This window comes from Mus pahari, chromosome 18 (genome assembly GCF_900095145.1).
Source record: "Mus pahari chromosome 18, PAHARI_EIJ_v1.1, whole genome shotgun sequence".
Classification (NCBI taxonomy): domain Eukaryota; kingdom Metazoa; phylum Chordata; class Mammalia; order Rodentia; family Muridae; genus Mus; species Mus pahari.
The window spans coordinates 2,837,687-2,859,127 of record NC_034607.1 but is presented as its reverse complement, the minus strand read 5'-3'; the positions used below and the strand labels follow the sequence as shown (position 1 = coordinate 2,859,127).

The 21,441-nt window shown below is 50.7% G+C and overlaps 2 protein-coding genes across 2 annotated transcripts in view; both read right to left on the bottom strand.

Annotated features, from left to right (window-relative positions):
• Nucleotides 1-1,781: 1,781 nt before the first annotated feature.
• On the bottom strand, nucleotides 1,782-5,696 carry Neu1 (neuraminidase 1). Its single transcript, XM_021218047.2, has 6 exons — nucleotides 5,527-5,696; nucleotides 5,034-5,226; nucleotides 4,295-4,557; nucleotides 2,925-3,107; nucleotides 2,605-2,827; nucleotides 1,782-2,502 (listed from the first exon to the last, which is right to left on the bottom strand). Exons 1-6 carry the CDS (start codon nucleotides 5,665-5,667, stop codon nucleotides 2,276-2,278), a joined length of 1,230 nt encoding a protein of 409 aa, XP_021073706.1. The 5' UTR covers nucleotides 5,668-5,696; the 3' UTR covers nucleotides 1,782-2,275.
• Nucleotides 5,697-6,955: 1,259 nt separating this feature from the next.
• Slc44a4 (solute carrier family 44 member 4) overlaps nucleotides 6,956-21,441 on the bottom strand; it is a 16,172-nt gene continuing 1,686 nt past the window's right edge. Inside the window, exons 2-21 of the mRNA XM_021218192.2 lie at nucleotides 21,058-21,106; nucleotides 20,326-20,399; nucleotides 20,122-20,200; nucleotides 19,386-19,485; nucleotides 19,182-19,304; nucleotides 18,803-18,863; nucleotides 16,518-16,608; nucleotides 16,358-16,441; nucleotides 15,894-16,129; nucleotides 15,700-15,799; nucleotides 14,145-14,237; nucleotides 13,806-13,908; nucleotides 9,337-9,587; nucleotides 9,149-9,243; nucleotides 8,952-9,055; nucleotides 8,768-8,841; nucleotides 8,555-8,625; nucleotides 8,359-8,453; nucleotides 8,198-8,282; nucleotides 6,956-7,162 (exon numbers count right to left, since the gene is read on the bottom strand). Coding sequence (XP_021073851.1) covers nucleotides 7,041-7,162; nucleotides 8,198-8,282; nucleotides 8,359-8,453; nucleotides 8,555-8,625; nucleotides 8,768-8,841; nucleotides 8,952-9,055; nucleotides 9,149-9,243; nucleotides 9,337-9,587; nucleotides 13,806-13,908; nucleotides 14,145-14,237; nucleotides 15,700-15,799; nucleotides 15,894-16,129; nucleotides 16,358-16,441; nucleotides 16,518-16,608; nucleotides 18,803-18,863; nucleotides 19,182-19,304; nucleotides 19,386-19,485; nucleotides 20,122-20,200; nucleotides 20,326-20,399; nucleotides 21,058-21,106 — 2,090 coding nt within the window. The 3' untranslated portion in view covers nucleotides 6,956-7,040. The remainder of the gene's footprint in view (nucleotides 7,163-8,197; nucleotides 8,283-8,358; nucleotides 8,454-8,554; nucleotides 8,626-8,767; nucleotides 8,842-8,951; nucleotides 9,056-9,148; nucleotides 9,244-9,336; nucleotides 9,588-13,805; nucleotides 13,909-14,144; nucleotides 14,238-15,699; nucleotides 15,800-15,893; nucleotides 16,130-16,357; nucleotides 16,442-16,517; nucleotides 16,609-18,802; nucleotides 18,864-19,181; nucleotides 19,305-19,385; nucleotides 19,486-20,121; nucleotides 20,201-20,325; nucleotides 20,400-21,057; nucleotides 21,107-21,441) is intronic.

Below are 21,441 nucleotides of genomic sequence, written 5' to 3'. Positions count from 1 at the left end.
GAACTGAGGATCTGAAGCACTGGAGATGTCGTGTATTCCGTCAGGGCCAGCCTGGGCTACAGTGTAAGACCTTGATTCAAACCACAAACTAACAATCAATTGTGAATGTTGGCCTGTCTTGGTGGGTTATACTGACAGTCCTGGTTCTGAGGCAGGAAGATTTCACGACTGGAGATCAGTTGGGCAATATAGTAAGAGTCACCTTCAAATAATTTTGAAAATTTCTATTAGCCAGGTGTGGTGGCATACTCCTGTTATCCTAGCCCTCGGGAGACTGAGGCAGAAGGATGCCCATTTGGAGGCCAGCCTGGGCTACATAGTGGGTTCAATCCACTTTAAGATACATGACAGGATTTTTGCTAAAAATGAAGTGACTAAAGTCAACAAGTCTATAATTTTTTTTTTTTAGAAAACCTGAACATTTATATTTTTCTGTGTATGTCAGTGTGTGTATGTGTACACATGTGTCCATGTATCCATGTGTGCCTGTGTATATGTGTGTGCCAGTGTGTTTGTGTCTGTGTATATGTGTGCCAGAGTGGGTCTGTGTACCTGTGAGTCGATGCGTACATGTGTGCCAGTGTGTATGCACACACGTGTGTCAGTGTGTGTCTGTGTACATGTGGGCTAGTGTGCATTTGTGTACCTGTGTCAGTGTGTACATGTGTGTCAGTATGTGTGTGTGTGTGTATGTGTGTGCACATGCATGGACTGATTGAAGCCTTGTGCATGCTGAAGTGTTTAGCACTGGGTCACACTAACAGCCCCTAGTACACCATACAAACTCTGGATAAAATGCACAGAATCCCTCACTGCTGACATACAATGGGGTTATACTTCTATCACACAGAACAAATTATCTTAACATTTCTTAGAGAAGAAATGTCAAAAGAAATATGACTCTCAAAAAAAAAGAAAAAGAAATATGACTCTCTGATTGAAATGAATGCAGCCCGGCTCCCTCAGTCCTTAATATTCTTTTAAAAAAAAATTAAAGCAGAGACAGCAAGATGGCTCAGCTGGCAAAGGCGCCTGCCCCCAACTCTGACAGCCTGGGGTCATTCCACGGACTCACAGCGTGGAGACAGACAAGTCCATAAGCTGTCCTCTGACCTACGGTACATACACCTTCCTCCCAATAAACACACACCCCTCAGGGACTGAACCCAGAGTCTTAGGTGTTCCAAGTACTAGCTCTAGCACTGAGCTACACCGTCAGTCCAGCGAGTGCAGGGTTACAGGCACCCAACGTGCTTAGCTTCCATCTGGGCTCTTTCCACATGGAGAAGGGCTCTGCTCTCCCACACCTGCAGCAACTGCCTGCCCCTTTCTCACAGACTGCCCTTCCCTTCTGGTTTTACACACCTGTTCCCTCTTTCCTATGCCATCCCACCTTAGAAATATAAAACATCATGGGCTGGAGAGATGGCTCAGCGATTAAGAGCACTGACTGTTCTTCCAGAGGCCCTGAGTTCAAATCCCAGCAACCACATGGTGGCTCACAACCATTTGTAATGGGATCCAATGCCCTCTTCTGGTGTGCATGAAGATAGCAACCGTGTACTCACATAAAATAAATCTTAAAAAAAAAAAATCATAAACACCCTTCCCCCCCCCCCCCCCCGACGCTTGCAGATAGCAGCAGCCAGGATGGAATGGAGGGGTTATACTTCTATCTGCTTCCCAATAAGTGCAGCAGCTCCTCTTCCAGCTGCCTTCCTGTCTCTCCAGGAGGCAATCGGGAAGGCGTGAGTGGACAGAACCACAGACTCCACAAACGCTTTTTCTGCATTAAAAGTTTTAAGTTACAAATATTTCGATTCATAAATAATCAAAGGTGCACACGTAGGTGTGCTTATCCTAGCTCTGAAAGGACACTCTGCCCTGGGGACTTTGAGCAATCACATCTAGTACCTGCCTCCATACCCTAGGACACCGGCCGGGCCTTCCCAGTTCCCTGAGTTCGTATCTGTTCACCTCTCCGGGGAGAGCCCCTCCCCCATCCTGTCCCAGAAAGGAACAGCTCCGTTGTCCTGGGAGAGAACGGACAGGGGCGATCCCCAGCATTCTGGAAAAAAGTGCTCCTGGTGACGGAGGGACTTCCTGCCCCGAGAGGAAGCTGGGCGTTAAGTCATAACGAAGTGACTTCCCTGTCGATGAGAAGTTGCAAAAGGTCAGAGTTCGGAGGAAGAGCTGTTCCTTTCAGGCACCCTCTGCAGACGGTCCAGAGCTGTGAAGTCAGCGAGCAGGACTTGGTGTCCTTTGGGCACGGGGCTCAGAGCGTGCCGTAGACGCTGATTTTGACCATGGAGATGCTCTCGGTATATTGGTTCAGGCCTTTCTCGTACAGAACGAATAGCTGCGGGGGCTGCCTCTTTCCATCCGTGCTGTTTTCCAGGGCTGTCAGGGACGAGTAGCCGCTGGGTCCTGGCCATACTTGGACCCTCTCCTTCTGCCAGGACGTACCATTGCTGAAGCTCCAGCGCAGGGTCAGGTTCACTCCTAGGAGAGCAATAGTCAGAGGGAGGAGGGTCTCTGCTCTGTCCAGGCCTTGTTCAAACGGGGCGCCCCCCCCCGCCCCCCACTCCACCCTCAGGCACTCACGGAACTCAGGGTGGGCTGGATTGGAGAAGAAGACAATGCCGGAGCTGGTGGCTAGCGCTCCTGCAGCTACCACAGGGTCCACGAGCTCAGGGTCGAAGGTCACATCCCGGGGCCTGAGGGTGTCACAGGCGTCATAGCTGCGGAGGACGATCCTGCAGCGGCAATGATAGTTATTCTGGTTCCGGGCGTTGATGATGACCGAGCCGTCTGGAAGCTCATAGGGCTGCGTGGGGGAGAGAACAGGAGAAGCTGGGGAGGCTGAGGAAGCCAGAGCTGGGGAAGGCGGTGGTGTGGGCGGGTACAGTCCACGGACTCCTGACCTGGCACTCGTCGGGGTTGAAATCGTGATCGTGTTTGGGCTGACCGAAGGGAATGCCGCTCACTCCAGTGCCATAGTGCCAGGAGGCACCGTGGTCATCACTGAGGAGACAGAAGACCCCATCTCGCTCCAGTGTCCCGTGTCCACACACAATAAGCCGGCCCTTCCCAGGCTCCCGCTGTTTCTGTAAGAAGAGGAAGTGGGTGTCGCAAAGGTGCTGCCGTGGAGCTCAGGCAGAGCGCTGGCAGCTCCCAGTGTGAAGACACACTGGAACCCTTTTGTTCTCCCACAGATACTGCCCAAATTAAGAAGCTTTTTCATGCCAGGCCCGTAATCCCAGCTACTCAGGAGGCTGAGGACAGAAGATGGTTTGCCTGGGCTTCAGAGTCACTTAAAGGCTAGCCTGGGGACATAGTGTGACTCTGTCCAAAAGTATATAAAAGGGCCGAGGTATAGCTCAGCTTGGTGGTAGAGTTCTTGCTGTCTATGTACAAGGTCCTCGGCTAATGACACTTCTCAAAAATGAAAAAAAAAAAAATAGGAAGAAAAAATATCTCTCTAAATTCGAAATATTTATTTGAATAACAATGAAGCCCAAGCTGGCCTCCAATGCTCTATGTAGCCAAGGCTGGCCATTTGGCTCCCGTCCTCCTCATTCTATTGCCTGATGCTGAAACTGTAGGCATGCTACACAAGGTTTCTTGTGAGTTGCCTGAATGTTCTCTGTAGACCAGGCTGGCCTTGAACTCAGAGATCTGCCTGCCCTGGCCTCCCGAGGGCTGGAAATGTCCCCAATTTCAATACTATCTTTTCAGTCCTCCTCCCCCTTTTGAGATTATCTCTCTAGGTAGCCTGTCTTTGAACTTACAATGTAGCCCAGGCTAGCCTTTAACTCACAGTGATTTTCTTGCCTTAGTTTTTTTGTTCTCAAGTAAATCTTTGGCTAGCATACAAAGAAATGGGCTTCACCATGACATGTCCACACATATATACAGATCATGCTTGGTTCTTACACCCTCCCCACTACCCTTTCCTGGAAGTCCCTTAGAACACGCATGCAGAATGTACCGCTGGACAAGCATGCAAGTGTCCACCCAGCCTTGGGAACTTCACACTAACCTGAGCTCGTGGACCCTGCTGGGCACTGGGCATTGTGATATAGGTATGTGTCTGCCCAATGGCACCCAATTCTTCCCTGCACAGGCTAAGGGCAGATCTGTTGACAGTCTCCATGTGAGAAGTCAATGGTAGTTTCATCTCCACAGTGGAGATGGAAACTTCCAGAATGCCCTCCTCCCAAGGTATCCCACTCAGGAAAAAAAAAATCTGATTCACGGGATCTTGCCCTCCCTTCTATCCCCGGGGTGAAACCTGAATGCCTGAGCCGGGTCCAGGAGCAAACATCTCGGTGCCAATATCCACAGAGAGATTCCGGGGTGGGCTCCAGGAAATGCCGTCGTCCTTACTCCAGACCAACATGGTAGAGGCCACCTGGCAGTTGACCTTGTGAGCACAGAGGGTATAGATAAGGAACACCACCCCTGTGTCCGCATCATTCACCACAGCGCCTAGGTTCAGCCCGTCGGAGGCCTCCCCATCGTCTACGATGAAGGCTGTAGAGGACCACGTGCTACCTAGAAGGAAAAAAAAAAAAAAAGAGCAGAGAGAAAATTGTACGGGTTGTTGTTTGCTTCCTGCCTCTCCCCGGGGACCTCAATGTGGCACCAGAACCATGTTTCTTCTTTCTCTGACCTTATTTCCTGCTAATTCCCCCAGCGACATAATTCTCATTTTCAATACCTTGGTTCTTAGTTACAGTTTCTTCTGTGGACAACTTTCCTCCTCTGGTTTCCCTAACTCGTTAGGGACTCAGGCCCCAAAGTTCTATCTCTGGGCTGAAGTCATCCTCTGCCCTGGCCTCGGATGCTGCGGCGGACACCAGAAGCAGGAAGATCGCTGAGAGCCCCTGACCCCCAACGGCCGGCCCAGCAGCTCAGCGGTCCCCGGGGTCTGCTCGTCTCTGCTCCATTGATGAAGGGAACCCCCAACTCCCTACCCCGATCACCCATACAACCCAGCACCCGCTCTTTCCACCCGGGCACCTTTGTACCCTGGTCCGTGGACCTCCTCATGGCGATGAACTTGGCCCCCTCATCGGATGCAGACTTTTTCCTGGCCTCCGCGAAGGCCAGGAGCGTGCCCCGAGGGGTGGCCGTGATGAGCGGGATGCGGAAAGTGTCTACGGAGCCGATCCGTTTCCCGCTCACCCACAGCAGCTGCTCCATGGTCACCAGCGGCTGCACCTAAGCAGGAGGACACCTCAATGCAGACAAGCTTTAAGGTACCTAAGACTGATAGGTACCGGCTCCAGCCAGGGTTCCCATGAGAGAGGGTAATGGGGAGCCTGAGTAGGGCTGAGGGGTGTCCTAGAACAAGGAGAGGCTGCGAGGGGAGAAGGAACCCTCAGGGATAGGGGGAGGACCCCATAACAAACCAGGGGCCCAAGGGAGCAAAGGTGTTGGGGGGGATGGAGGGGCAGGGGTGTCACGCGGAGGGGTGGCCGAGCCGGGCAGTGGCACCTCTGCAGGTGCAGCAAGACTCACCAGGCTGAAGTCATCCTCTGCTCCGGCCTCGGATGCCGCGGCGGACACCAGGAGCAGGAAGATCGCTGCGAGCCCCTGACCCCGACGGCCCGCCCAGCAGCTCAGCGGTCCCCGGGGTCTGCTAGGGTCTGCCCTCACCATAGCTCCCGGCGATCCCTGTCCACGAACTGGTTACCGGTGGCAAGCGGTCAGCTGACCTCGGTCCTTTAAAAGCGCGCACGTCACTCCGAACCTTCCCCTTGGCGGCCGGGGCCCGCCCTGCGGCGACTCCAATTAGTCCATCCGGCTGTCAGACATCAGCATGTGACCCAGAGGCGGCCCCAGTCTGTGTGAGCCTTTTGACTGGCTCTGACACCAGGACGTGACGAAGGGGCGGGGCTTGTTTTAAAGCAACCGGCGGCTACGAAAGGCACTGACCCCTTGTGGAAGAGACAGGCTAGGGATGGCATGTGACTCAGTTGGTAGAGTACCTTCCTAGTTTGTATGAGGCCCTAGGTTCACTCCTAAGTCAGGTGTGCACCATCCTAAATCAGGCGTGATGGTGCACACCTGTAATCCCAACATTCAGGAGATGGAAGCAGGAGGATCAGAAATTCAATGTATAGAGACACAAGGACAGACTGGGCTGGGGGACACACACACACACACACAGCCTGTAATGGGTTGGGAAGCCCCACTCCTAGCTGAAGAGATTTTGGCAGTTGATGGCTGCTAGGGGAGAGAAAGGCACCTTTCTTTAGGAGTGTGACCATGGTACCCCACCTCCCAGTGGATGACCCCAATGCTCATAAGCACACGAGTAACTCTGATTAGAATCACTAGGTTAAAAATAATAAGCAGCCGGGCAGTGGTGGCGCAAGCCTTTAATCCCAGCACTTGGGAGGCAGAGGCAGGCAGATTTCTGAGTTCGAGGCTAGCCTGGGCTACACAGAGAAACCCTGTCTTGAAAAAAAAAAAGCGACGAATGAATGAATGAAAAAAGAGCCACCTACTCCACCTCCTGAGTTCTAGGCCAGCCTGGTCTACAGAGTGAGTTCTAGGACAGCCACGGCTACACAGAGAAACCCTGTTTTGAAACAAACAGAGAATGACTTGGAAATCCCAATGCTCCTGCCTCTACCTCCCAAGTGCCGATTACAGGCATGAGTCCCAGCCCTGCTTATGCTATAGACAGAATCCGGGGACCTTTCCATGCTAGGCAAACTCTACCAGCTGAGTTACACCCCAGTCTCCTGGCCTTAGTCACTGAACAAGTTTTTCTTACTGGGTATCGAACCATGTGATAGCAATTTGGATTTTCATAAAAAAAAAAAAAAAAAAAAAAAAAAAAGAAAGAAAGAAAGGGGAAAAAAGGAAGTGAGTTTTCACTGCAAATAAAGCCATAAACTTATCAAGAATATAAAATATTAATCTTTAATAAAATCTGTTTTCTACAAAATCGTGATTCTCAAGGCATCGACGGCAGGGCTTCTGTACAGGAGGGCGGGCGGCGTTTCCGGGTCACGAGGCGTCTCTCACTTCTTCCGGGTCTTTCCCCCTGTCGGTGCCTCATTCTTCTTGCCTAGGATCTTCAGGAGTGTCTTGGGCATGTAGTAAGGCCGCTCCTGGGAACCGTCATTTCTCTCCAGGTCCTCGACTGAGAGGCAAAGTAGATCGGTCAGGGTGGATCCTGATAAAGGCACCCCCCCACTGTACCCCAAAATAATTTGGGGTGTGTAAACCAAACAGCCTGGCTTCTTGTCTGGGCCACTTCAGGCTGGCTGTAGACCAGGCTGTATAACCTGTTTTTCCTCATACAAAGTGGGATAAAAAACTGTATATGTCAAAGGGTGATAACAAGATAAAAAAAAAAAAAATCACATGCCAGACCATCATGGTGGCTTTCTCTGTAATCCCGACATTTAGGAGGTAGACATGGGAGGGCTTAGACTACAAGGGCCCCTAAGCTCTCCACAGCAAAACTCTTGTCTTGAGAATGGTTGCGCATACCCATGATTCTAGCGCTTGGGAGGCAGAGGCCAGAAGAGTGTTTTGAGTTAGATCTAGCCTAATCTATATAGTAGGAGCCAGCCAAGAATACTGAGAGGCCTGATGTAAATAAATAAAATTTAAGCAACAAACAAAACCCATAAAACAATAAAATATTCATGTCCGCTGCTTAGTGCACAGCTGGGGGACTGCTACTGTGGTAGGGCCACTCCTGCTTCTCAGGCCCAAGGCTCTGGCTTCTATATCATGGTCACCATTGTCACCAGGTCAAAAAACACAAGAATTCCAGCCCTTGGGGGCTGAGGTAGGAGGATCATGACTCTGAGTCAGCCTTAGCTATAGACTTAGTTCCGGGGCAGTCTCTACTGTATAGTCTGTTCCTGCCTCACCTCTATGCATGACCCCCCCCCCAAAAAAAAAACCTAAATAAAACCCACACACTCTGACTCCCTCCTAGGAAGTGTTTTGTGGTTAAACTCAGGTCTCCGTCTGAGAAGTTTCCCCTGTCTGAGAATGCCCAGGGTGTGTTCCCTTCTTTCCTTCCTAAATCTCTAGCCTTAGAATGTCTGAAGACATCCCCTCTGGCTCCTTTAGCTCACAAACCTACAAGGAACCAATCTCTAAGAGAAGCCTGGGGGCCCTAAGAGCTTGAGGGTGGGTGGAGGGTTGGGGGGACACTCACGGAAGCAGAGGAAGAGGGTGTCTACACACATTCCAAAGACGCTGAAGAAGCCACTGGCAATGACGTAGGCTCCCATGATGGAGGTCTGCAAGAGGCAAGACTGATTGGGACCCCTAGGCTCCTCTGGGGATGTGGGTGGGGCAGAGAGAGGTGTCACTCACCATGATGGGCAACCAATAATAGTTGAGGTTGGGGTTCTCAAAGTCTTTCCCCAGCCCCTTGAAATGACCGGAGAAAAAGAAGAAGGACAGGACACCTGTGGGAGAGTCCTGAGGTCAGTGCTGTTCTTCCGAGGACCCCCCCCTTCCTGCACCCCAAGGGGCGTCTGACCCTGTAAACCCTGGTCTTGACCCTTACCGACACCTCCGACCACCAGCAGCTTCCCGAAGAAGAGCAGCAGGTCGGTGACCTTATCCAGGACGACTACCCTAAATGGAAGTCAGGACAGACCGGGGTGAGGGTCCTAGCAGGTGACGGCGCGGCACTGGACCAAGCACAGGACATTTCTGAGACCAGCTTTGGGATGGGAGAAGTGGGTGGGGGACCCCACTGGGGCATGGCGGGTCTGACCTGAGAACATTCCTCATGAGCAGCATGAAGGCATTTTTGGCAGAGACACAAAAGTTCTTCCCATAGATGGCGATCTGTGAGGAGTAGGGAAGGTCTGAGCCACACCTCTGGTGAGCTTGCCCGTGTGATGGGGGAGCCCAGGCTGAGGGGCACAGAGCCAGGGACTGATGGAGGTTTTGCTCACCATGATGTAGGCATTGCGGTTGAGGAACTTAATAAACTTCTCCAGACACCAGAGGCAACACTTGAAGCAGCAGATGATGCAGCGAGCCACGGGGTTCTGGGATCCTGGGGACAAAGGAAGCTCACGCTTAGCCACTGGCTTCTGCCTGTCTGCCTGCTCTTCCAAGGCTCTGGCTGCTCAGTCCACCACCCACTCACCTCTTAGCTTGTGGTCGATATACTCCAGGATAACCCGGGCTATCTGCACAAGGGTCAGGATGAGGGCTCCAAATGCCAGTGAGCCAGTGTGGTAACTGCAGGGGCAGTCAGTTAGGTGAGATGAGGCACCCCAGCACCCCTGGTATCCCTAGGACTAACACTTCCCTAGGCGGCTGCTCCTGGCTTACCGGAGTGTGCGGATGAAGGCTGAGCTCAAGGGGAAGGTAGGGATGTCTCGAGGCTTGTGAAAGGCCCAGTAGAAAGAGGCGAAGGCCCCAGCAAGGACACACTGGCCCAGGGCCAGTACCCAGTTAACAGTCCAGAAGAGCCCCAGGACTCCGTAGATTTGCAGGTTGAAGAGAGAACGCTGGGCTAGGCCTGTGGTCGAGTAGCCCTTGAAGACGCACATGAGGTTTGGGCACGAGGAATTCAACGGGGCCTGCAGGTGACAGGACACAGCAGGTTCATGCCCAGAGTTGCAGGCAAATCCTTCCCTGTTCCTAGTGGCCTCCAGACTCGGGCCACCTCAGTGCTGCCGTAGTGTGACTAAGCAGCTTCCTGGTTTCCAGACTGGCACGAGCTATCCAGAAGGCAAGCAGGGTGCGTGCGTGGGTGTTTCCGCCTCTCCTTCTCCCTCTTACTTTCCCAGTAACCTGCTTTTGGAGAAGCCTTATAGGCACTGAACACACTGTGATACTAAAGTGACGTTGTGGGTTCTAACAATGAAACAGTTATAGCATGCATGTGTGTGTGTCTGTGTGCATGCGTCTGTGTAGTGTGTGTGTGGTACACATATGTGTGCATGTGCAAGTGTATGCATGTGTGTATCTGTATGTATGTGCCTGTCTGTATGTGTGTGTACATGTCTGTGGGATATGTGTGTGTGTGTGCAGTGCATGTATGTGTGTGTATGTGTGAGTGTATGGTATGTGTGTGGTACATGTATGTGTGTAATATATGTGTGAGTGTGTTGTATGTGTGTGTGACTGTGTGTGGTAAATGCATGTGTGTGTGTATAGTACACATATGTGTGTGTGGTATATGTGTTATATGTGTGTATACATGTGTGGTACACATACATGTGTGGTACTGTATGTGTGATTGTGTGGTATGTGTGTGTATATGTATGGTACATGCATGTATGTGTGTGTGGTATTTGTGTATATATGTGTGGTACATGTATGTGTGTGGTATATGTGTGCATGTGTTATATGTGAATATGTATGTATGGTACATGTGTGAGAGTGTTGTATGTGTGTATGTATGTGTGGTACATGTATGTTGGTGTGGTATGTGTGTGTATGTGTATGTGGTACATATATGTGTGTGTGTATGTGTGTGTGTGTGTGTGGTATGTGTGTGTATGCATTTGCTTTTCTGGGACTGAACACCAAATCTCACACATCCTACGAAACTCACACACAAAGCTGAGCCTCATGCCCTGCTTTCATTATCCTTATCCCCACCTCCGCCCCTGTGGCTGCCTTTCCCCCCCCATTTCTAGTGTAGAACTCGGGGTTTCAGGAACAAAAGACAACTTTTTACCACTGCCCCGTTTTCTGAGCAATCTGTTGAGGGCCTGGGGAAGGATATCAGCTGACAGAGTGCTTGCCTCCCATGCACAAAGCCACCACATCAAACCCTGAGTGGGGGCTGGAGAGATGACTCAGCAGTCAAGAGCACTGGCTATTCTTCCAAAGTGAACCAGCAGGTTCAATTCCCAATACCCACATGGCAGGTCTATAATTCCAGTCCCAGGGCACTGACATACACATAGTCACAACACCAATGTACACAGGTCACTTTTGAAAAACTGCACTTTAGGGCACACCTGTCATCACAGCACATGGGAGGTAGAGACAGGAGAATCAGAAGTTCAAGGTCATCCTTGGCCACACAGCAAGTTTCAGGCCAGCCTGGGCTACACCAGATCCTGTCTATGAATAGATAAACAAGCAAGCAAGCAAGCAAGCAAGCAAGCAAGCAAGCAAGCAAGAAAATGCTGTCTGAGATCCACCTTATTGGGCTGGAGAGATGGCTCAGCGGTTAAGAGCACTGACTGCTCTTCCAAAGGTCCTGAGTTCAATTCCCAGCAACTACATGGTGGCTCACAACCATCCGTAATGAGATCTGATGCCCTTTTCTGGTGCATCTGAAGATAGCTACAGTGTACTCACATACAATCTTTAAAACAAACAAACAAAAAAAGATCTTCCTTATTTACATGCAAAGTGGTGTGATATAGTTTGTATTCAGGCTACCTATGCTATGTGGCATTTGACTTCTTATGATGGTTTGAATATGCCTGGCCCAGGGAGTGACACTATTAGAAGGTGTGGTCTTGTTGGAGTAGCTGTGTCACTGTGGGTGTGGACTTTAAGACTCTCATCCTAGCTGCCTGGGAGTCAGTATTCTGCTAGCAGCCTTCAGATGAAGATGAAGAACTCTCAGCTTTTTCTGGACCGTGCCTTCCTGGATGCTGCCATGCTCCTGCCTTCAGATGATAATGAACTGAACCTCAGAACCTGTAAGTCAGCCCCAATTAAATGTTGCTCCTGTAAGAGTTGCCTTGGTCATGGTGTCTGTTCACAGCGGTAAAACCTTAACTAAGACATCCCTGTAATCCTGATACTTAAGGAAGCTAAGGCAGGGAGATCACCATGGATTTGAAGCCAGTACGGGCTAAAGAGTACGTTTCAGGTCAGCCTGGAAAGAAAGGAGGAGGAGGAGAGGAAGAAAGAAAAAGAAAAGCAAGCCAGCTATGGCATGCCTCTGGCTGCTCTTGTAAGAGAACCAGAGGTCCGTTTCCAGCACCCACGTGATGGCTCACCACTACCTATAACTCTAGTTCCAGGAGATATGATGCCCTCTTCTGGCCTCTTTAGACAGCAAATACAATGCTAAGCATAGACACACATGTAGGCCAGATACCTATATGCACAAAATAATAATAAAATGCATGAAATAATAAAAGATATAAAAATTTTAAAAGGGGGGAGAGAAAATCTTTTTAAAAAAAAAAAAAGATTTATTACTATATGTAAGTACACTGTAGCTGTCTTCAGATGCCCCAGAAAAGAGCATCAGATCTCATTATGGATGGTTGTGAGCCACCATGTGGTTGTTGGGATTTGAACTCAGGATCTTCAGCAGAGCAGTTAGTGTTCTTTACCGCTGAGCCATCTCTCCAGCCCCGAGAAAACCTTTTTTAACTCCTAGAAGCTGGGGATGTAGCTTAGTAATGGAGACTTTATCTAGGAGTCACCATAACTCCAGAACAAAAGTTACAGGTGAAGGCAGGGAGGTAAAGTTTAAGCCCCAGGGATGGTTAGGGATGTAGCTCATGCCTGAGGCCCTGGGCTCAAACTCTAACTTTGCAAAGAGGAAGAGGGAAAGGAGGTGGAACAATCTTACAGGAAGCTGAGGGCTTCAGGACCTACTTCTGCATATGTTTGGAATTCTCCACAATAACACACAGAAAATGAGCAATTAAAAACTAAATAAATCTCAGGAGGCAGAGACAGGCAGATTTCTGAGTTTGAAGCCAGCCTGGTCTACAGAGTGAGTTCCAGGACAGCCAGGGCTACACAGAGAAACCCTGTCTCGAAGAAAAAAAAAAAAAAAAAAAAAAAAGAGGGCTGGAGAGATGGCTCAGTGGTTAAGAGCACTGACTGCTCTTCCAAAGGTCCTGAGTTCAAATCCCAGCAACCACATGGTGGCTCACAACCATCTGTAATGAAATCTGCCACCCTCTTCTGGAGTGTCTAAAGACAGCAACAGTGTACTTACATATAATAAATAAATATTTAAAAAAAAAAAAAAGAAAAAAGAAAAAGAAAAAAGAAAAAAAACCTAAATAAATGCAGGAAATATGACTTAAAAAAGTTCATGGATTCTGAATCTAAGAGGCTATGTTTGAAATAAAGCCAGGCAGTGGTTCCTTCTCTTTTTTGTGAGTAGGGGTTTTTGAGGCACAGTCTCCTTACATAACCCAGGATGGCCTTGAATTTAAAATCATCACTCTTAACTTTCAGGATGCGAGGATTAGCGGCTTTTTATTTTTTATTTTTGGCTATGTTTCTTAGAGATGGCTTCACGTAGCTCAGGCTGGCCTCAAACTGGTGCTGAAGGCCTGATCCCCCACCTCCACCTCTCAAGTGCGGGGCAAGTACCAACAGGCCTCCCGGTTCCTCCAGGAGGCCCTCCTGTGGACTTCCCAGGGCCACCGTCTGGGGCTCCGTTCCCAGGACGTGAGTGAAAAGGAAGAGTCCTTCCTCTTGGCTCTCTATCAGTGGACGGGCAATGTTTACAGCACTAGATGTACTTAATGCCATAAAGACTCCTAAAGAACCTCTGAGATAGGATTAGGATTATAGAGCGGTGGGAGGAGCCACGGGGGGAGGAGCCACGGGAGGAGGAGGAGCTATTTAATGGCCTTGGAGGCAGAGAGAGGTTCTACTTGACATTCAGCCTCCTCACCTTTACTTCGGGTTTCCAGTCTCCACCACACTTTCTGCAAAGTGGGTAACTCGACTACCGAACTAAGGGAGGCCTCACCCATGTGAGAGTCCTGGCTCTTTCGGGTATTTGTGCACTAGAGGAAATCTGTGCTAACTGACCCCAAGACCCCCTCAGCACCCACCCTATTCCCTCTCACCATGGGGTCACAAGACACGTTCACAGGAGCGTTCTCACAGTCTGGTGTACTGGTGTTGGACACCCAGTAGACGTACTGGGGTTGCCCGGATGTGGCCAGGTATCCAGAGATGAATCAAGAAAAGCACAATGCCAGCGGGCGACTACAGGACACCCCTAAATGCTGCCCCTGGGACTCATGCAGATTGTTCACCCCCTCAGAGGGTTGGCATTCAACACAAACTCACCCTTGTAATACAGTCCCTTCACATCCCCTCATGGGACCTGTCCTGTGCCCCCACACCTCCCCCCTCCCCACCCCGTCCCAAGAGCTCTCCAGTGGGGGCTGTATAAAGGATACAGAGCTGTCACGGCCCAGTAACCGATGCAAATGACCAGGAGGACGAAGGTGACCAGAGGGTAGAACATAGTTGACATCATCTGCCCCACAGCCCTGTATGAAGACAAGAGACGTCCTCTGGGACCCCAGCACCGTGCATCGTCTACTCCTAGGTCTGACCATGGCTGGACCCTTCCTTGGGCCTGTTTGTTTTCCAGACCAAAACCAGAACTACAGCTTTCCTCTTCCATATCAATAAACCCAGCGCCTGATTCCAGGAGGGACACACTGTAGACTCTTGCTGGGTGAACTGAGTAAGGCTCAAGGGACCCGTAGGGGAGACTGGAGTCACAGAAGACACCTGGGACACTCAGGAAGTGTATGGGAAGAGAACCCCCAAAAAGGTGTGCCCCCTGGTGGCTTTGGAAATCTCTGCTCCTCCTATCTCGACTCCCACCACTTGACCCAGCCAGCACCTCAGCTTCCAGTGCCTCAAGAGTCCTGTGCCTTAGTCTACACCCACACATTCGGTCCTCACCATGCCACTGCAAGGTTTAGACTGCTGTGATGGGGAGTCTGAGGGTGGTGAACATACTTCCAATTCCAGCACCCGAGAGGCAGAGAGGTAGAGTTGCCACCAGTCTGAGGCCAGAATGGGCTATGTTGTAAGAGTGACAGGAGGGGCTATGATGACAGAGGAGGGCGTGCCTAACACAGGAGACCCCGGGCTAGATCCCCCACCCCAGCATAAAAGAGGCCTGGTGGTACATGCCCATATCCCTAGCATTCCGGAGGTAGGTGTAGAAGGATGTGTTTAAGGTCATCTTCAACTGTACAGCGAGGTCAGCCTGGGCTTCCCGAGACCCTGTATCATCACCACCTTGTGGGGCAGGAAGGCTCAGAGCTGGAGGTCAGCCTCAGTTACATAGCTGTTCCTCCATGCTATTAGTTTAGGCTATATAAGTTCCTGTCTCAAAAGCAAAACCAAGCAAAACCCCCCCCCGGGGCTGGAGAGATGGCTCCATAGTTAAGAACAGCACTGGCTGCTCTCCCACAGGACTCGAGCTCAGTTCCCAGAACCCACATGGAGGCTCACAACTGTCTGTAACTCCAGTTCCAGAGGATCCAGCACCCTCTCCTGACCTCCACAGGGACCAGACGTGTGCACAGACATGCATTCTGGCAAAACACCCATACACAGAACACAAATAAATAAATTTCACCTCCTCCTGAGGACAACAGAACAAACCAGACAGGGAAACTGAGGCCCTAAGAGGCTAGAACTCTCCCGATAGTGGTAACACACACCTTTAATCCTAGCACTTTGGGAGGCAGAGGCAGCTGGGTTTCAGCCTGGTCTACAAAGTGAGTTCTAGGGCAGCCAGGGCTACACAGAGAAACCCTGTCTCAACCCACCCACTCCCCCCACACCACATAAATAAATAAATAAATAAGGCTGAAATTTAGCAGTGTCACCCACTGGACATTTCTATCTTTCTCCTCTGAGGTTCCTATTGCCCCACCCAGGCCAGCACTCCTGGTCACGGTCCCTTCCCCCTCACAGGCAGGCCCTGACCTGCTGGCTTCCTTCAGCAGAGCGATGGCGATCCGGATCCTCTGGCGCAGGAAGATAAGCATGAGCAGCAAGACGCCCTCCAGGACAGCCAGGACAATCACTGCACGGGGACAGCAGGCGGCAGTCCCGGGTCAGGGCCAGGGTCACCCAACCCTTGGCCACCAGCAGACAGAGGAGCGGGGCAGGGGACTCACAAGCAGCCAGCCAGGTCTCCTTCACGTTCTGGTAGGCACTGAAGTTGGTAGTGAAACCCAGTTGGGTGATGGAGGCGCCCTTGTCCCGAAACACGCGGTACTGTTGCCAGCAGTGGTAGATGCCGTAGGCGAGCACAGCCAGCACCCCGACAATCAGCAGCAGCACCAGGGGTGCCGCCACCAGGCGCAGGAGCAGGATGAACAGCAGACTCAGTACCAGGGCCACACCCAGCGCCCTGCATGTAAGGAACATACATGAGGGGTCCCCTCCTAATCCCTTCCTCATGCCCCAGATTTCTCTCCTTGTACCCCCCAGATATTCACAGATTCGATTCATCGTCTGAGAGGCTGAGGGTCCACTCTGAGCTAGCTTTGCTCTCTGATCAGTTGACATGTAGACTTGGGGAAAGGGTATCAGGGAGGGCAGGGGGTGGTGCCTGATCCCGGGGAAGCCATGGACTCACAGGAGAATCCAATGCCAGGACTGGGCAAAATCCTCAAAGATCTTCACAGAGATGTCCCGGGCATTGATGCTGTCCAGGAGGCCACTGTCGGGGAGGGGTGGAGTCAGATGAGGAAGAAGGGACACAGGGGCGCGAGGATGATACAGAGGGTGACATCTACCTGATGCCGTTAGAGACGGTGGTGTTATTGATCTGTAAGTCTTCAGGTAACGTGAAGTTGATGTTGGGGTATGGGAAACAACGTCCCAGAGCTGGAAGGGAAAACAGGCTGCTGGGTGGGAGTCTCTCTGACCCTCCTGTCTGAGAACGCTGCCAGGATGTATGGGGGTAACCGTGGATGGGCTCTGCTCTTTCTCAACCTGTATTCCCGCCCTAGCACTGGCCAAACATCTTCGCACCCCATTACCTGGATTCCTGCAATACCTCCAGCCCTGACCTCGCTGTCCTGCTAAGATCAGGACAGCTATGGCCTCCTCATTCCACTGCTCCCGTCCTCAGTCCCTCGGCTCTGTCATGTCCCTGGGCTACGCTTCCAGGCTCTGGATTCTATGCACTTTCTACACCTCTGCTCTTGCTCTCCTTCAGAGGCTGCTCTCAGCCTCAGCCCAGCCCTTGCTCCATCTATCTCTCCATCTCTCTCATTTTAAAAAAAGAGATATTTATTCTTGTAAATAAGTATACTGCAGCTGTCTTCAGACACACCAGAAGAGGGCATCAGATCTCATTACAGATGGTTGTGAGCCTCCATGTAGTTGCTGGGATTTGAACTCAGGACCTTTGGAAGAGCAGTCAGTGCTCTTACCCATTGAGCCATCTCTCCATCTCTGCATCTCTAGCCTGTTATGGGGCTTTGGAACCACATGCAGCCAGGCTGGTTTGTTTTTCTCAACACTGTCATCCCACTGTTGAGAAAACAAACCCAGAGAGGCCGAGTAACTGGCCTGAGACCCGTCCGCTGGAAAGTGCTCGAGTTTAAACCCACATCTGTCAGCTTTGGAGCCACCCCTGGGTGCCTTTTCTATCTTACTTGCCTTGAAAACTTGTCCTTTCTCATGCCAAAATTTAAAAACATATTTTCTGTCAAAAAAAACAAAATAGGAGAGATAAAGGCAGGCGAATGGCGGTGTCTCTCTGCATCTCAGCACGGGTCAGGCTGAGGCAGGAAGATCACCAGTATGGAGCCAGCTGGGCTACTGAGTATGAGTCTATCTTAAATAGACCAAACCGGTGACATCGGTAGTTGGAAAGAAGTATATGCCACAGAAAGGTCGATCGGGATTGGCTTACGCAGCCACGTACACTTGAACATTTGGAAAGATATCTCTGTTTGTGATATTACCCTCAGATTCACTCATCCAGATCGTTTTTTTTTTTTTAAAAAAAAAATTAAAAGATTTATCTATTCTGCTTTATTTTTGAGGCAGGGTTTGCTATGTAGAGCCTTGACTGGCCTGGAACTCACTATGTGAATCAGGCTGGCCTTGAACTCATAGAGATCCAATCCCCCTGACACTGCTTCCTGAGCGCTGAAACTAAAGGCTTTTATTCTGTGTGTCTGAATGCTTTGCCCGCACATGTGTGTGTATGAGTGTGGCTGTGGAGGGCAGAAGAGCGTGTCAGAGCGCCTGCATGGTCACGGGTAGTTTTGAGCTACTCTGTGGGTTCTGGGAATCCATACAAGAGCAAGCAGCAACTCCTGACTGCGGAGGGCCTCTCTGGCTCCACCATGCACACTTTCCTGATGTCCTGATATCAGGACGTTTTCTGTTACTTTCGTTCTGATTTGTCTTTGCTGATATTGGAATGCAAGGCATTGCACAAGCTCTGCCTGCCCTTCCTCACCTTCCTTAAGACACAAAACACTATGACATCTATTTATTGGGTGTGAATGTGTGTGGGCTGTGCAATGCCTGCATGGTGGTTAGAGAGCTTGTCTTAGGAATGTGTTCTCTCCTACCATACCTGGGATTCGAACTCAGGCTGTAAGACTTGGCGGCAAACACCTTTACGTGACACAACCGCATCAGCCCTGTTTTATTATTGTACTGAGATAGGATCTCGCTAAGTGACCCAGGCTGGTCTTTGACAGCTATCCTCCTGCCTCAGCTGCCCTATCAGCTAGAATTATAGGACTGCACCATCTAGTCTGCTCATTCAACCTCTTGTAAGTATCTCTGAACTCTACACCTAGAGTGTAGCTGGAGCAGGGAGTGGTTTCTATTGTCCCTCATCTGTCCCCAGCGCCTGGTGCACAGCCTCATAGCGGGCACTGAGAGTCTGACTCTAGGGTCCCGAGGCAGGGGGATGAAGACCTGCTGTACACTTCTGAGTACCCACTGACATGCTGAGTGGCTTCTCTTCTTCTGGGCCTGCTTCCTTCGTTTGAGAAACGAAAATATTGGATGGGTTGATGCCTGAGGTGGGGGGAGCGTACATGGTCCTCACCTGGAGTAGAAGGAAGAAGGAAACGGGGACAGAGTCCCTTCTGCAGACTCTCCTTCACTGTCTGGGGATGGAGAGAGAAGAACAGACAGAGGTACAGATATAGAACAGAATGAGGAAGCTGTGACTCCCAGCATCACAACTAAGACCATCATCACCACCATCACCACCACCATCATCATTACCCCTATCTCCTACCACCACCATCACCATTACCTCCACCATCATCACCACCATCACCACTACTAACTACCTCACCTTCCACAACTTCTACCACATCAAGACTCAGACTGATCCATGCTTCTTTGGAGCCAAACCTCTCTCTCTCCTACCATTATGGGTTCTCTCCCGCAACAGTGATGTCACGGGTACCAGCATTTACCATAGTTGGGGGCACCGCCGGTAGACAAAAGTTCCTCCTTTCATTATAAACTTCACCGACCGTCTTTGAGAACTGGAACCCCTCCACAGCCCATGGGGTCAGTGGGCAGGATGAGACGCACACCTGTGGGTAGAGAACATGTTAAGGGCCTACTACGCAGGGCCTTGGGGGCGGGTAGGGCTCAGGCAGGTCCTGGCTTCTGACCTGGGGTGTGGGGCACTGTAGGCCATTCTCAGCAATGGAGATGACGTTGATAGCTGCTGCACAGCTTAAGATGTCGAAGTATAGAACGTAGGGTTTATCCCTGTAGGAAGAGAGGATGTGTGTGCTTGAGGGCCCGAGGGCCCGGGCAGGTACAGGGTGTTATTCTCTTAGCATAGAGATAGCACTTGGACCAGATTAGGTACATCCAGCTCCTGGCCCAGCTTCTCCAGGAAGATAAAGAAGACCCAGAACCCCTGGGGTACTCATGATACAACGCCAATGCGCGGCTGACAGTATTGGTTCTGGAACACAGGCCCCTAGCAAGGTAGCTTTATTAACGAGGCCTCGCATCTGTCTCTTCCGAATGACAGATCTACCTCAGGAGACTTAGCAGTTTGGGTGTGATGCACCCCGCCTTCCTAGACATTGTAACTGTTAGTGCCTTATTATTTACCCCCGCATTTCCTGCATGCCTCTGGAAGAACTCAGATGTTTCAGTTGAGGAAGTTTAAGCTCAGAGAGGCTGAGTAAATTGCTCAAGGTCACACAATCCAAACTTATCTCAGGTGGAGACTCACAGTGATGTCTGAATTCTAAACTTACACACTTAAACTGGCTCTGCACCATCCCCCGTCCTGGGAAGGCTGGACAAGGGTCTTGGTGTGGCCCGGAAATGCTTGAGTTCAGAGAGACAGAGGCTGTCGTCCCACCTCCCATCCTGCTACCGGCTACTCACTTGTTGTCGCCCACGCCGCAATAGGCCCCCGTGGAGTTTCTGGGGTAGAGCACTTGCCGAGGGTCTCCGTACACCCAGGCTGGAGACAGGGACACAACAGGATCACGGCAAGGCGGAGACTTGGGGACAGGCAGCTATGGGGTAGTCCCTCCCTGGGTTTCTGTCCTCACCCTCGGTCCCAGCTCTGGGTAGCTAGAAACTTACCCACGAGCCCCACTATGATGTAACCCAAAATGAAGATCAGGAAGAGGACACAGCAGATGATGTCTGTGCAGCCCCTGGGGAGAGACACACATCTGAGCTGGGGCGTGTGTAATCATGGAGTAGGGAGTTGGGAGGTGTGGTTTGAGGGGTGGGTTAGTGTTTAGAGGATTGGAGAATGCTAGAAAGATTGGCATTCTTTTTTTGTTCAGTTTAGTTCAGTTTTTTGTTTTTCCAGATAAGGTGTCTCTGTATAACCCTGGCTGTCCTGGAACTCACTCTATAGACCAGGCTGACCTTGAACTCAGAAATCCATCTGCCTTTGCCTGGGATTAAAGTGCTGGGATTAAAGATGCCCGCCACTACTGTCTGGCAAGATAGACATTCTTTATCTACTTTAAGAAAGCTCTTTTTAGGATGAGAATTCTTCTGCTGAAATATTGCACAGATAATACACACACACACACACACACACAGAAAGAGAGAGAGAGAGAGAGAGAGAGAGAGAGAGAGAGAGAGAGAGAGAGAGAGAGAGATGTCATGTACAGTTGCTTCTTTTCCCCGAATGTACACATACCTGAGTAGCTGGCACCCAAGTCCAGAAATAGAGTGACCCAGGACCCTGAATCCCCTCAAGTCCTTCTAGACAACACCAATGCCTCAGGGGACCAGGTTCCTGCATCAAAGACAAACCAAATCCCCCCCACATCCCTCGGGCCACCGCCTGTAGCTCACCTGTTTTTGATGGGGCCTCGAAAGGAAGGGTCATATTTGGCCGAATTCCCTGGAGAGGGGAGTGGAGAATGAGGCATTGAGGGTCTCTCCCCCCACATCCGGTCGCTCTCAGACACTCCATGGTCCCAGGCACCTGTCTAACTCCCTAACAGAACTGGACCTGGATTAGCAGGATCCTGGTCAGCGAGCAGTCCCATGGTTGCTGGCTGTGACTGCTACCGGGCAACCGCTGGGAGGTGGGGCTTTTATTTTTGCCAATCCTAGATATCAAATCTATGGTTTCTTACATGGGAGGCAAGCGCTCTGCCACTAAACTGTAACCACAGCCATTTATTTACTTTTAATTATTTACTTTATTTATTTACTTTTTTTTTTTTTTTTTTT